The following is a 15,595-nucleotide window of genomic DNA, read 5'->3' as shown; positions in this document are numbered from 1 at the left end:
AAAAAAAATGTTTAAGACTATTCATTGCAATAAAAGAATGGAAATCCAAAAGTCCATCCATAGTGGACTGGCTAAATAAATTAAAGTATATCCAAACCACAGAATACTAAGCAGTTGTAAAAAGGAACTATTAGGCACTTTATCCACTAATATGGAATGACTTTTGTAATAAATGATTAAATGATCAAAGTAAAGTGCAGATGTGTTATGCTTAAAAAGAAAAACTCTTCATTTGTATTCTCTTGGATATAAATACAAAAATCTCTGGAAGGGTGCACACACAAAAAAATTAGTTATAAAAAATGGTTGCCTCTATAAAAAATTTGGGGATGTAGGAAAAGGACTTCCCTTATATGACTGTCTATGCCTTTTAAGCCTTACCCCATTTTTAAGTTTCCCCATTGAAAAAATAAAAGCTTACTTAAAAAATAGGGGTGGTGACATTTTCAACAGTTCATCCCAATTGTTAGTCTATAAATCAGTGAATGGCCATGGAGAACAACTGATCCACCATGAAATCAGTAAGATAACAATTATGTGTGCACTCTCCATAATGCTGAATTTAATTTGAAGGAAATCCTTTATTCTTGATTAAGTACTTTGTATGGAGGTGTTAGTAGATAGTAGTTATTGGTGTACTGTTTATTTACATAATGGGCAAAATTAAAAGCTGGCATCATGATACCAATTACTCAAATTCAGAATCCTGGAATTTAAAAACACAGAATCATTGATTTAGAGCTGGCTTTTGTTCTCATGTTGAGTAATCTATTTTCACATGTTATTTCGAAAGGCATTCCTCCTGTGTATCTCATGGTGTCGGCTAAGTGATGAGTTATAGCTGAAGGCTTTTCCACACTCATTACACTCATAAGGTTTTTCTCCAGTGTGGTGTCTCTGATGTTTCTTAAAGGAGGAATCATGCCGGTAGGCTTTTCCACAGCGGCTGCATTCATACGCTTTCACTCCTGTATGAACAGTTTTATGGTTGCTAAGGTGTATCCTCTGCCTAAAGGCTTTCCCACATTCCTTGCATTTGTAGGGTCTCTCCCCAGTATGGATTCTCTGGTGATGTGTTAGATACGCTCTATGACTAAAGGTTTTACAACACGCGGTGCATGCGTAGGGCTTCTCCCCAGTGTGAATTCTTATGTGTTCACTAAGGTGCCTGACCTGCCGGAAGGTTTTCCCACATTCATTGCACGTAAAGGGTTTCTCTCCAGAATGAGTTCTCAGATGCTGGATCAAGCTGATGTTCTGGCTGAAAGCTTTCTGACATTTATCGCACACGTAGGGTTTCTCTCCAGTGTGAGTTCTGTGATGCTGATTCAGAGATGAGCGATGTCGGAAAGCTTTGCCACATTCTTCACATTCAAAGGGTTTCTCACCAGTATGTATCCTCTGGTGCGTAGTCAGGGATGCACTTTGACTGAAGGCCCTTCCACACTCCTTACACCTGAAAGGCTTTTCACCAGTATGAATTCTCATGTGTTCAGTGAGATGAATGGGTTGTTTGAAGTTTTTTTCACATATGTTACATTCATAGGTTTTTGTTCTTATGTAACTCGGATGATTGATCAGGTCTAACTTGTATTTGTTCCTCTTTCTAGGTGTATCACATTTACGGTGCCTCTGCTCTATAATAACGTTTGAACTGACAATATTTTCCCCAAATTTGTTAGTTTCTTGGCCACTCTTCTTGTGGGTCAGGATGGCTTGTCTTCCATCTCTCCCATGGGTTTCCTGGTGGCTTTCTAAGTCACCAGCATATTTAGAGACTTTTCTCAGTGTGGAATAAATGCCATCATCTCTCAGGAACCCTTCCATCATAATGCCATGATAAAACTGTTCCTGTAAAATGCTGTTCTTTGCAGTTGATGCATCGGTTTCTCTTTTAGTCCTCGAGTCTGAAAGAAAGGGAAAGAAATGCAAGTAACCCCTATTCATTATGCTTTGAAAAATCAATTATTGCAATGAGTAGGAAATAGAAATTAGGATAACTACACATATTACGTACGAGGTTCTGATTACAGTTGACCCTTAAACAACATGGCGGTTGGGATACCTACCCCAACACAGTAAAAAAAAAAAAAATCCAAGTATAACTCTTGACTCCCCCCCAGAACTTAACAACTAATAGACTCCTGTTGCCTAGAAGCCTTACTGATAAGTCAATTAATAAATTTTATGTTATATGTATCATACACTACAGTCTTACAATAAGGAGAAAATGTTAAATTATAAGGAAGAAAAAATACATTTATAGTGCTGTGAAAAATCCACATATAAGTGGACCCACGTAGTATAAACCAGTGTTGTTGAAGGGTCAACTGCACAACTGAATATGGTGATGCAATCATGGAAGGTAACGGCAAGTTAAGAAACAGTAAATAAGAAAAATGTGTGATTTAATATACAGCGTAAAATTTGAGCACATTAGACCTATTCTTTCTAATATTAAATTATGAAATTTCAGAGTGATGGCTTATGAGTATCTTTTTCATTGACAACTACTGTTAGAAAACCATCTCCCCACATGAGCAGCAGCAAGAGAAGCTTGTTCAAAAAATAAGGTCTGAACTAAGAACTTTCATAAAAACATTAAGCTTTTAGTGAAGTGTATTAATTAATATTTATTGTTCTACTTTCTGTGGTTATTAGTCTGTCCCTAGAAAGGAGATTTGTAAGAAATCGTGACTATGTTGCTATTATTGCTATGTTCTATGAAAACATCTTTTATCTTTTTTGAGGGGGGAGGGGAGTAACAGAGGGGGAGGGAGAGACAGAATCTTAAGAAGGCTCTACTCCATGCCCAGCGGAACTCAATCTCACAACCCTGAGATCATGACCTAAGCCAAAGTCAAGAGTCAAACACTTAACTGAACCACCCAGGTGCCCCTGGAAGTATCTTTTAACCTTCAGAATTCTGCCTAGCTTTTTTACCTGATAATTTGTTTATATTACCAATGTTTCAACTGACAGATCTGTATCCTGAAAGATATAACTTCTTTTAAGATTTTTTTGTTCAACACAAAAGGATCATTAGTACTTCCAAATTCTTTTTTAAAAGATTTTATTTATTTGAGAGAGAGAGAGTAAGAGAGCACGAGAGGGGAGAAGGTCAGAGGGAGAAGCACACTCTCCGGGGAGCTGTATTTCATTGTGAAACTGCGTATTTGATAGAGTTAGTTCTCCCATTTTGTTCTTCAAAGTTGTCCAGGTTATTCTTAGCACAATGCGGGATTCAATCCCAGGACTCCAGGATCGTGACCTGAGCCAAAGGCAGTCACTTAACCAACTGAGCCACCCAGGCGCCCCAGTACTTCCAAATTCTTAATGACTAAAGGCAATAATAGAGTCTATGTTCTGTAGGCTTCTTCTTCTTTTTTTTTTTTTTTAAGATTTTATTTATTTATTTGACAGAGATCAGTGATCTCTGTCACTGAGCCACCCAGGCGCCCTTCTGTAGGCTTCTTATTCTAGTCCTGAATATGGGAGGCAGAAGAGAAGAGGACAGGGAAAGAGAGATGTTGAAAAAAAGAAAACCCAAGAGAATATATAAACAAATTATTAGAATTAATAATGGAGGAAAACAAGGTGGCTAGCTATAAGATCAATATATAACATCAAATATGCTATTACACACCACCAACAAACAGAAAACATAATTTAAAAATATACTATCAGGGCACCTTGGTGGCTCAGTTGTTCAAGCATCTGCCTTTGGCTCAGGTCATGATCCCAGGGTTCTGGGACAGAGCCCACATTGGATTCCCTGCTCAGCAGAGAGCCTGTTTCTACCTCTCCCACTGCCTGCCACTCCACCTACTTGTGCTCTCTTTACCTCTCTATCAAATAAGCAAATAAAATACTTAAAATAAGTAAACATATTTTTAAAATATAATATATACATTATCTATGATAGGAAAATATAAGGTCTTCAAGATGAACCTAAAAGATGTAATTTGAAGGAAAACCTTCATAGGGAAAATACTGAAAATTTATTTTTTAAAACGTTAGGAAATACCAATAAATGGAGCAATATACCATGTTTCTGGAATAATAAAATTCAGTTATCATAATATTAATTCCCCCCAAAGTTGATCTATAAATCCACTTCTATTCCAATCAAAATACCACTGGAGTATTTGTGCACATGCACATACTGTGTGTGTGTGTGTGTGTGTGTGTGTGTGTGTGTGTGTGAAATCTGATGCACTCATTTATATGGAAAAAGCAAGAGGCTAAGAATAACCTGGACAACTTTGAAGAACAAAATGGGAGAACTAACTCTATCAAATACGCAGTTTCACAATGAAATACAGTAATTAGCTTGCCATTAGAGTAGGGCTAGAATAGAAAAACAGAACAGAATGCAGAGTGCCTACAACAGAACCAAGTATATAAGGAAGCTTGAGAGGTAACAGAGTGTCATTAACTATTAAATAAATAGTTCCTGGACTGATCATCCATGTGGAAAAAGTCAAAGTAGATCCTCACCTCATACTACATATAAAATAATTCCAGGTGAATTAATTCTGAATATGAATATCCAAATTTTAAAAATTTAAGACAATAAATATTACATTATTTTTCTATGATCCAGAAAAGAGATAATAATAGAAAATTGGCAAAGGACATAAACAATTTACATACGAGAATTCTAGATGGTCAATAAACATGAAAAGTACGCTCCTCTTACTAGTAATCAGGAAAATGAAAGACACAACAAGATACCATACTCATCCATAAATTCACAATAATTTTATTTATTTATTTATTTTTTAAAAACTTTACTTATTTGAGGGGTGCAGTCAGAGGGGAGAAAGAATCTGGAGCAGATTCCACGCTGAGTGTTGAGTCTGAGATGGGCCTGATTCCACGGCCCTGAGATCCTGACCTGAGCTGAAATGAAGAGTCGGATGTTCAACTGACTGAGCCACCCAGGCACCCTTACGATAATTTTAAAATTTGCTCTGGAAACTCTTAAAGCTTGCTGATTGGAGTACAAATTGATGCAACTGCTTTGTAGCGCAACAAAATGAAGGTGCATATATACCATGACCCAACAATTTTGCTCCCACCAGACATCTCAGAAATCCTTGCCTATGTACACAGGAAGACACTGCATCTTGGTAACCCTCAATCTCAGAAACAATATAAATGCGTATTAATAGGAAAATGGCTAAATAAACTGTGGTTTATTGATTCAATGGAAGAAAAGAACTAGAGCAACACAAATAGCAACCATGTTGAATGAGAGAAGTAAGTAGAAGTATATACACGATTTATTGAAAGAATAAGAACATGCAAAACAAAATTATATATTGTTTTGGGATATACACATGTAATAAAAGTATGAAGACACGTATGAAAATGACTATATTTAAACTCTGAAGAGCTAGTTATTTGAAAAGGTAAGGGTCACAGCAGGGCTTCAACTCTTTTTTATCTTAATCTAGTTGGAAGCTACATAGAAGTTTGTTACAATGTTCTCTATCCCTTACTGAACACCTAAAATATTTCATAGTAAAACAAAATTTAAGGAGATGGTTAAGGACCACTGAATTTGGGGAGAAAGTATCCTGTGGTGATTTCTCTTGCAAGAATTTTCATACAGTAGTTACAAAAATACAAAAGACACATGAGTTTAAAAGAGACTGAGAATCAAAGCTGAAACTGTAAAATGGAAGTTAGCAAAAAGTAGAAATAGAATGCAAGAGAGAAAATTAAAGAACTGTCAAATGCAGTGAGACTCCTGAAAAGAGGTGTTTCCTGTGAGGAGAGACCATGCACAAACTTACTGCTTAGAAAAAGGAGCTTTCAATTCAGAGGTCAGGATACTGAAGAAAAGAGGGAAAGTCAAGTTTAACCTTAATGAAGACAAGATTCCCTTCCCTCCAACTGCGAAGAGACTGTTGCAAGGTCAGGGGAAAGAAACAGAGGCGGGGGTGAAGTCAGGTTTAACGCATGTCCTGTCCAGGGGCTGTGGGAAGAATTCAGGGACTCGAGCCTACATATTAAAATGTACTACCTGTCTTAGTCTCACCGGAACTGGGATCTTCTGGGCCTTCTTTCTCTGTCATCCATGGTTCTTGTCCTTTCTCCAACTGGGATATCACACTAGGTTTGGAAAGTTGATATCCTGCTTATAAAGTAAAAAGAAGAAGAAGAAGAAGAAAAAGAAGCATGAATGCTTATGTTGGGTTCTAAGAGCCATCCCCAGAATGTCATTCTAGTCCTCTGATATTCAGGGTCTCTAAAGATGTAAAGGGGCACCACAGAATATATTTCTATTCTATCTCTACCAAGTAAAGCTGTATCCCCAAGGAATGAGACATCTCTAATACAAAACCCAAGGCAAGGGGCTCCTGGGTGGCTCAGTGGTTTGGAGCCTCTGCCTTCGGCTCAGGTCATGACCCCTGGGATCGAGCCCCACATTGGGCTCTCTGGTCAGCGGGGAGCCTGCTTCCTCTCTCTCTCTCTCTCTCTCTGCCCTATTCTCTGCCTACTTGTGATCTCTGCCTGTCAAATAAATAAATAAAATATTTTTAAAAAAAAGAAAAGAAAGAAACCCAAGGCCAAACTCCAGGGAATCCACAACATTTGATAATTTAGAAATAATGACTCTCCTATAATGGGCAGGTTTTCTGGGTGACTGTCTCACCCGTCCTTACCCACTGAGACCAAGTTCCCATAGTTCTCCAGCATCACCTCCCGGTACAGATTCCGGTGAGCAAGGGGCAGTTGTCCCCATTCCTCCTGGGTGAAGTCCACGGATATGTCCTTGAAGGTCAACAGTTCCTAGAATATTGAATATATTCCTTTTCAGACAGAGTCCACCTCCATCAAGGTCCAAGGAGTTCTGAGAGAATTCTAAGTTCTGAGAGATTCTAAACTAGTCCTACTGAAAGCCTCCTCTGGAAGTGGTTGAAAATCCTCTAGAGATTATCATCAATAAATACTTAGAAAAACAGATGGTCATACGTGCCTTCGAAAAAAATTAAGCAGGATAAGGGAGGAACATGGAGAACATGGTGAGGGGAGAGGACGATTTTCTATGCAGGATGGTAGGGGAAGGTCTCTCAAAAAAAGTGGTATCTGATCAGAGACATGAATTCAGTGAGGGAGAGCTCTGTGGAGATCTGAAGGGACAGCATTCCAGGCAGGTACAAAGGACCTAAAATGAGAGCATCCTTAGCTTGTCTCAGGAATAGGAGAGTGAGCATCAATGGCGGAGGGTGGTGAAGGAAGGAGTAGGAGATGAGATTAGAGAGGCTTCGGAGTGGGGAGGGAAGGAGAGAGAGGCTTTCAACCCTTACTGTCATGAAACCAATGCATTCCTGCTGAGCTTACATTCTGGGGCCCCACTGGAGTTTAATGCAAAGATGATTAAAGCCATCTGAAACTGCAGTCTGACCCCCTTCCTAGCTCAAATACTCGAAGATCTAAAAAAGATCAGTGCCCCTCCACCCCAGCTGTGGTGGCATGGGCTTCTGTAGTTGGGGTTAATCGGAAGCGAACTCACCAAATAAAAGTTACCTCAGCCAGAGCTCTAGGGGGAATATGAATAATCAGGCCCTCACCTTAACCACCAGACAGAGGAAAGGGCTTAGTCTCCTGGAAATAAACAGAACTAAACAAACTATATTTCATCCCCCACTGTCCTTTAATATCCAATATCTGAACTACTAAAAACAAACAAACAAACAAAAAAAAAAACAAAAAAAAAACCCTGTTACACATGTGAAGGAGGAAGAAATCTGATCTAGAATCAAGAAAACAAAAATCAATAGAAGTAAACCCATAGGTGACCAAGTCATTGGAATTAGCAGACAAGAAGTTTAAAGCAATTATTAAAATATATGTTAAAAATTTACAGTAAAGTATGGATAGAAGGGCACCTGGGTGGCTCAGTTGGTTAAACATCCAACTCTTGATTTTAGTTCAAGTCATGATCTCAGGGTCGTGAGATCATGCCCAATGTAGGGCTCTGTGCTGGGCATAGAGCCTGCTTGAGAGCCTCTGAGATCTTTCCCTTTCCCTCTGCCCCTTCCTGCCCCTGCTTGCTCTCTCACTCAAAATAAATAAATAAATAAATAAAGGTTAGAATAGCTGAAAACATGGAAAATTGAGGAAGAGAGAAAAATGCTAAAGAATTAAATGAAAATTCTACAAATGAGAAAAATCCACTGAATGGACTTAGTGGCAGATTGAACCCTGACAAAGACAAGATCTGTGAAACTTGAAACTCAAGAGGTCAATAGATATTATCCAAACTGAAGCAAGAGGAAAAAACAAATAACCCAGGATAATACCAAGTGGTTTAATATACATGTAATTAGAACCTCAGGAGATAAAAGAATGGGCAGAAAAAATACTAAGAAACAAAGGCTGAAAATTTTCCAAATTTGACAGAAAAAAAAAAAAATCTAGCCACAGATCCAAGAAGCTCAGCAAACCCCCAAAAGAATAAATTCAAAGAAAATCATCCCTAGGCACATCGTAGAAAAACTGCTGAAAGGCAAAGACAAAAGGGAAGATCAGAAGAAGGTAGGAAAGGAGGAACAGAAAAACAAGAGAAGATGGTATAAACAAACAGAAAGGCATGTCACCTAAAGGGAGAGAATAGTAACAGCTGACTTTTTATTCAAAACAGTATAAGCTAAAGGATCGTGGAACACTTTAAAGTGCTAAAAAGAAAAAAAAAAAGGCACCCTACAGTTCTACATCCAGCAAAATCTTCTCAAGGAGGAAGACAACAGGAAAAGACAACCGGGCTTTTTTTCCCTTTACTTAATTTCTTTTTCCTTTAAAGATTTTATTTATTTGAGAGAGAGAGAGTGAGTGCACGTGAGCATGAGTGGGGAGGATGGGCAGAGAGAAAGGGAGAAGCAGGCTCCCTGCAGAGCAAGGAGCGCAACATGGGGCTCAATCCCAGGATCCTGGGTCCAAGACCTGCGCTGAGGGCAGACGCTTAACTGACTGTGCTACCCAGGCACCCCTTCTTTTCTTAGTATCTTAAGAACAATTTACTATTAAAAATAAAAATAAGAGGGGAATGTGCTCTCAGTGGGGAGCCTACCTGATTCTCTCTCTCCCTCTGCCCCTCTTCTCCGCTTGCATGCACACGTGTAAACTCTAACATAAAAAAATAAATCTTTTTTAAAAATAAAAATAAGAACAATGTACTGTGGAGCTTATAACATGTGAAGTGAAATGTATAACAATATACAAAGAATGGGAATGAGTAATTGGAAATACGAGGTTTTCATACCGTATGTGAAATCGTGTAATAGTAATTCAACTGTGACACGTTAATAATGTGTATTGTAATGGCCAGGACAACCACTAAACGCAAATCAAACAAGTATAGCTAAAAAGCATTCAGGGGATATAAAGTGGAATATTAAAAAAATATGCAATCCAAGAGGATGCAGAAGAGGGTCAAAGAAACAAAGATGCGTGAACAGCAAATGAAGACCAAGAATAACACTTAAATCCAACCGTATCAAGGATTATGGTAACTGTAAATGCATGAAACAAGCAAGACATGGCTATGTGGAAAGTCGCACTCTAAATATAAAGACGCAGATAAGGTTAAAAGCAAAAGAATTGAAAAAGCTATGCCCTACAAGCAGTAACTAAAGGAACACTGGAAGAACTATAGTTAAATTAGACAAAGCGGACCTAGGAGAAGGAATATTACAAGCCATACAAAAGACACAGCTTATAAACTGTCAGTTCATCAAGGAGGCAACCTTTGGGGCATCTGGGTGGCTCAATGGGTTAAGACTCTGCCTTTGGCTCAGGTCATGATCTCAGGGTCCTGGGATCAAGCCCCGCATCAGGCTCTCTGCTCAGCAGGGAGCCTGCTTCCCCCACCCCTGCCTGCCTCTCTGCCTACTTGTGATCTTTCTCTGTCAAATAAATAAATAAAATCGTAAAAAAAAAAAAAAGAAGGCAACCATCCTAGGCATTAATGCATCTGATAACAGAACCCAAAACAGAGCTGACAGAACTAAAGGGAGGTAGAGACAAAACCACAATATAGATTTTAATATTCCTTTCTCAGTAACTGATACAAGTAGGCAGAAATGTATCAAGGATTCAGATTGGAACAACCTATTTAGCCAACTTAAACTAACAGACATTTATAGAACACTATAACTATCAACCGCAGAATATAAATTCTTTTTTAAACTTTTTATTTTGAGATATAGATTCCCATAGAGTTGTAAGAAATAACACAGACACACATAGTGAAAAGAAGGGGAACAAGAACGCCAGTGTCTACAATAGCCAAACTGTGGAAGGAGCTGAGATGCCCTTCAACAGATGAATGGATAGAGAAGATGTGGTCCATATACACACTAGAATATTACTAGAATATTACTCTGTCATTAGAAAGGATGAAGACCTACCATTTGTATCAACATGGATGGAACTGGAGGGTATTATGCTAAGTGAATGAGTCAAACCAAGAAAGACAGTTATCATGTGGTTGAACTCATATGTGGAACATAAGGAATAGCACAGAGGACAATAGGGGAAGGGAGAGAAAACTGAATGGGAAGAAATCAGAGAGGGAGACAACCATGAAAGACTCTGGACTCTGGGAAACAAGCTGAGGGTTGCAGAAGGGAGGGTGGGGTGGGGGATGGTGTGAGATGATGGGCATTAAGAAGGGCACGTGATCTGATGAGCAATGGGTGTTATACACAACTAATGAATCAGTGAACACTACATCAAAAACTAGTGATGTACTATACGTTGGCTAATTGAACTTAATAAAAAAAAATATTATTCTGGGTGAAAAAAAATAACACAGAGATCCCATGTACTCTCTACTCAGAATGAAGCAAAGATTTGATTGGAAAGGGGCCTGAGGGAACTTCCTGAGATGATGGAAATGGTCTATATTTTGGTTACAGGGTACATACACATGCCCAAATAGAACTATACACTTTCTTAACTATATTTTCCTATACTTAAATTGTAGCTCCATTTTTTAAAAAATTTCATCTTTTCCTAGCACTAAGAATCCCATCAGTTTTTTGATAAATGTCGAGAGGCAAGGAATTTCAGACTGTACAATGTAAAGATACTCTTTAAACAATTAGATTATTGTAACTTCTTCCTTACTGCTGTAAATAACTCTGAAATGCATTTCCATCCTAGAAGGAATCAGCATCTGAATCAGCTGAGGAAACTGGGATTGTAAACAGCTGGAAAAAATGGCCCCTGATTGACAAGCAAATAAATACAAGAGCAAAGTTCAAATCCTGTACCATCTAACTTCAGAACCCAAGTTCTTTTCACTTAAAACTCTTCTGTCATTGAAAAACATCTGATCTTTAACAGTCTTCCTTTCTCATTCATTCTACAATTTTCCTCCTGTTTCTCCTATCCTTCCAGGAGGCAGTGAGGACAGCCCATGAGAACTGCCCACCCTGTCTGAAGCGTGCGCCGTGTGGCCAGACCACTTCTTCCCCATTCGCTTCTCCTTTGGTTGAAGTGTGACCTCTGTTCCTAATACTCAAGTTCACCAGTGACATGTGTTTGGCCCATAAGAATGTCAGAACCTTCTTCTCTCTTAGCAAAGTTTGTTTCTGAATACTCAAAATACTCCAAAAATATTGAATATGAAATACTGAATATTAAATACTCAAAAAATTGATGTACATCTTAGACTCCAAGTAATATCTGTTCGTTTTTAGGGGCTAGAATTCGATCACTCATTTCACTTTCTCTACAGAAATCAGCACAGCGTTAAATCTAGATGTTGGTCACAAACAAGAGTTAATAGGAGGGAAGTGGGGCACCTGGGTGGCTCAGTGGGTTAAAGCCTCTGCCTTCAGCTCAGGTCATAATCCCAGGGTCCTGGGATCGAGCCCTATGTTGGGCTCTCTGCTCAGCCGGGAGCCTGCTTCCTCCTCTCTCTCTCTGCCTACCTCTGTGCCTACTTGTGATCTCTGTCAAATAAATGAATAAAATCTTAAAAAAAAATAGGAGGGAAGCTACGATGAGTAGGGGAATGGCCACCAGTGCAGCCCAGTTTTCTGTATAAGAGCTCCCTATGTTGAATCTGTTAGCCTCAACACCCTCTCACACTTAAAAAAAAAAAAAAAAAAAAAAAAAAAAAAAAAGGCAAGTTAAAGCCCTAAAAACCAAACAGCATGTCAAGAAAATGAAAGGAAACCAACCCACCTGAGATTCTGCTGCTCGGGACCCAGACGTGACTTCATCCTTCAAACTTTCTTCTTGGGTCTCATCGGCATCCTGAGACAGCAGCGCTAAAGAAGGGAAAGAGCTATGAGGCATGCATCTCCTCATAGATCCCAAATAGAAAAACTGCCTCCAGATCTGCTGAACACGGCTTTTCTCTCAAAACATTCACAAAGAGGGACACTTAGGGCAACTCAGAGCAGTCGGAGCCTCCTTAACGAGGAGGGTCCACAGTGCGTTGCTTTGGGCATTAACATGTCCCAGTGGTCAACGCTGGTCCAAAAGCACAGATCTATCAGGCCACTCCTCTGTTTCAAAGGTTTCTGACAAGAAAGAAAAATCCAAACACTTCCCATCGCCTTTAAGGTGCTCTACGACTCACCAGAAGCATCCTTTCCCAGATGCTATCCACCATCCTTCATCCATCCTATATGCTGACCACATTCTTGGCCCTCAGTCAGACTAGGACAGTACCCACTCTCTGAACCACTCTTTAAGGCAGTCATTTCTGTACCCTTCCCCAAATCGTCCATAAGAAATGTAGACATCTTTCAAGGCCCAAGTCAATGCTATCTGCTTTGTGAAAATTTCTCCAATAAATACAATCAAAAGTATGTTTCCCGTCTCTTGTCTTCCAAAAGAAGTTTACCATAGCACTTTCTTAGGCTACTTTCTATTATTTTGACCTGGATATGTGTCCATCTCCACCAATTAATAATAAGCATTGGAGATTATTATTCATTTTGCCATCGGTCAAGATCCTTAGGAAGGTCCCTGCCTGCTGCAGCGAGAATCGGTATCAGTAGGACTTGAAGTGTTAAAGGCATGAACTAAGAGACCACGTGAGACACATAAATTCCTGTGTCCATGTATCTGTCCTGACCAGACCACCAGATAATGTGTAACCTTGGACTTGTTTCCCACTGACCTCCTATAAATTGGGAATCATCAAGCATGTCATTCCTTCCTCTCAGAAGAAAAGAAAGGCTCCTTTTGAAAAACATTGGCTTTGGGCCAGAATGACCAAAACTGATTAAGGAAGACTTTGGGAGGGCATTAGGGAGTGGAAACCTTTGACCCCACTGTCTGGGAATCCTATATACTTGGGAGCCACTGTTGTGTGCTGGATCTGAGGACTGGAGACGGGAGCAGCATGGAGCACATGGAAACAAGGAGCCCATGCTGAGAGCCCCACATTTCCTCTCATAGCGATCCCCTTCCCAAAAGTCACAAGCATGAACCCCAAAGACCTGCTTTCCCCCAATTTTCTCCCCAAGAGACCACCTCAGCGAAATGTGTACCTATCTTTTCACACACAAAATGTGAATTCTTCTTTCCCCATTCCCCTCCATCAGTCTATTCTCACCTTCTCCTTCAAACATCTTAGTCACATCCTCCCACAAGGGTGCCATCTCCTTGGCCTTCTTTGGATGGCGCAGCTTCACCCAGGTGCTGGCCTCCGTGGGCAGGGTGATCAGGAGCTGCTGTAGCATGATGCTGCCCACCCGACAGAACTTGTCCACTTCTGGTGAGAAAAACCACCAGAACCTCTATTGAAAGTCTTCACAGGTGTGTCGTCTCCTCTGAGCACAATCTCCTGCCCTTGGAACTTTGGTGTGTCCCTGTGGCACCAGAGGCTGTGGGCTCCTAGAGGTTCAGGTGACTTTAACTCTGAAAAACTGACTTCTCTCTTAGATTAAGTACAGCCACCCTGGGAGGCAGCCATTTGAGTAGGTTTGAGTGCATGCCTCTATATTCTTCTAGAGGAGCAAAAGGCAGAAGAGGAATCCAGAAGCACCCAACACACAGTCAGAATTCCAGAACGTGCAAAAATATATTTCAAACTGCAAAAGATCCAAAAACAAAGATTTGGCATCAATGTGGGAATAAGTATGATCAATGCTCTTGGATGCGTCTGTCTCCAAGTTCCATATGCACATACAAGCGTAGACGCTGCCTTGACGTCCCTCTTTGTGAGTTGCATGCATCTTCTGCCTGGATACAGGTTTTGGAGTTAAGAGAACAAGCTTTGAAATCAGACAGCCTGGGCTAGCATCCTGACACTTGGACTTAAAAGCTCTAAGGCATTTCAACTCTCTGAGCTTCAGTTTCTTCACCTATAAAATGGGGATAACAATTCTACTTTATAGCGCTGTAATACTAATTGAAACAATGTCAGGCATGCAGAAAACCCGTAATAAATATTACTATAAACCTTTTGTTTTAATGCTGCATCACAGCATTATCTTTTCAAACTACTTTTTAAAAACAACTAGAGACTTCAATTTAAAGTTCAAGTGTCATAAGGCTGGAATAATGACACAGCTGCATGTTCACATGCCCCAAAAGCGCCAGACATATCCCCACCCACGCAGATGGCCAGCAGCTGGCAAGTCCTTCTAACCTGTTAAAATGCCTCCTGGTTTCAGACATGTTAAAATGGGGGAGGGGGATGTTCAGACGGAGGAAGTACAGTACACTGAGAATCATGAGGACTACTGCAGAACTGTTTGTAACAGGAAAATCTGGACACAACTCAAATCTATCATCCCAACCAACGCCCTGGGGTTCGAGCAGGTGCCTCCGCAGCGACCTGGTCCAGCACATTTGGCTCCCCACGCACAGTCCGAGTTCCGAGCAAAGGGAGCCGGCCCAACTTTTTGAAGTTTGTGAGGAAGGGTACGTAGTTTACGGGCCCCCTACTCGGCCCCAAATTGAGCCCGCTCGATGCACAGAAAGGAGCTGCATCCCGCGGGCTGGAGCACGCGGAAATATCCTGCCCCGCATACAGAAAAGTAAACGTCTAGTTACCAAAGTGGGGAAACTTTCCAAGCATCATTTGGAAGCTGTCCCTCCTCACTGCTCCTGGCTGTGTCTCCCCGGGACAGAGGCTGCGGCCCCTCGAAGCCTCAGCAGCTCGGCCCTGGACGCTGCTGGGATCAGGGACGCAGCCGCAAGAGCGCTCGCTCCCGAAGCTTTCCGCGCCACAGGGTGTCTCTTCGGTGGATCCCGAGGTAGCAGATTTTGTTCTTCCCCAGCCCTCCTAGACCACATGTCCCCGCTCACCAACGATTCTCCAAAACACGCCCCCACGTTCCCGCGGGCTCCCAAAGGAAGCCCGCGGGACCTCGGCCTCCGCCCCGGACGCGGGGTTTCTCCCGGCCGCCCGCGGAGCCTGCCTAAGGCCGGCCTTCGCACCGCATCGCGCCGCCGCCCTCCCAGGAGGCCTTCCAGGGCCGCGCGCCGGGGAGCGGGGCTCCGCGGGCCGCAGTGGGAGGGCTGCCCGGACCCGGCTTCTCCCAGATGCGGGCGAGGTTACACCTCGCGGGCTGTCGCTCTGACGCCGGGCCGGCGGCGGCCGACTCCA

The 15,595-nt window shown here is 41.2% G+C and overlaps 1 protein-coding gene across 5 annotated transcripts; it reads right to left on the bottom strand.

The window, feature by feature from the left end:
• Positions 1-540: 540 nt before the first annotated feature.
• Positions 541-15,129, bottom strand: ZFP69 (ZFP69 zinc finger protein). 5 transcript variants are annotated; one of them, XM_059374290.1, is made up of 6 exons: positions 15,040-15,129; positions 13,595-14,223; positions 12,211-12,296; positions 6,678-6,804; positions 6,035-6,148; positions 541-1,907 (listed from the first exon to the last, which is right to left on the bottom strand). In XM_059374290.1, exons 2-6 carry the CDS (start codon positions 13,719-13,721, stop codon positions 775-777), a joined length of 1,587 nt encoding a protein of 528 aa, XP_059230273.1. In that variant the 5' UTR covers positions 13,722-14,223; positions 15,040-15,129; the 3' UTR covers positions 541-774. The 5 variants fall into 5 exon arrangements, with proteins under 5 accessions (XP_059230273.1, XP_059230272.1, XP_059230275.1 ...); XM_059374289.1 differs by having other exon boundaries at positions 13,595-14,072; XM_059374292.1 differs by having other exon boundaries at positions 6,050-6,148; positions 13,595-14,072.
• Positions 15,130-15,595: the final 466 nt, after the last annotated feature.

This window comes from Mustela nigripes, chromosome 14 (genome assembly GCF_022355385.1).
Source record: "Mustela nigripes isolate SB6536 chromosome 14, MUSNIG.SB6536, whole genome shotgun sequence".
NCBI classification, from domain to species: Eukaryota; Metazoa; Chordata; class Mammalia; order Carnivora; family Mustelidae; genus Mustela; species Mustela nigripes.
This window is presented reverse-complemented; position numbering and strand designations above follow the sequence as displayed.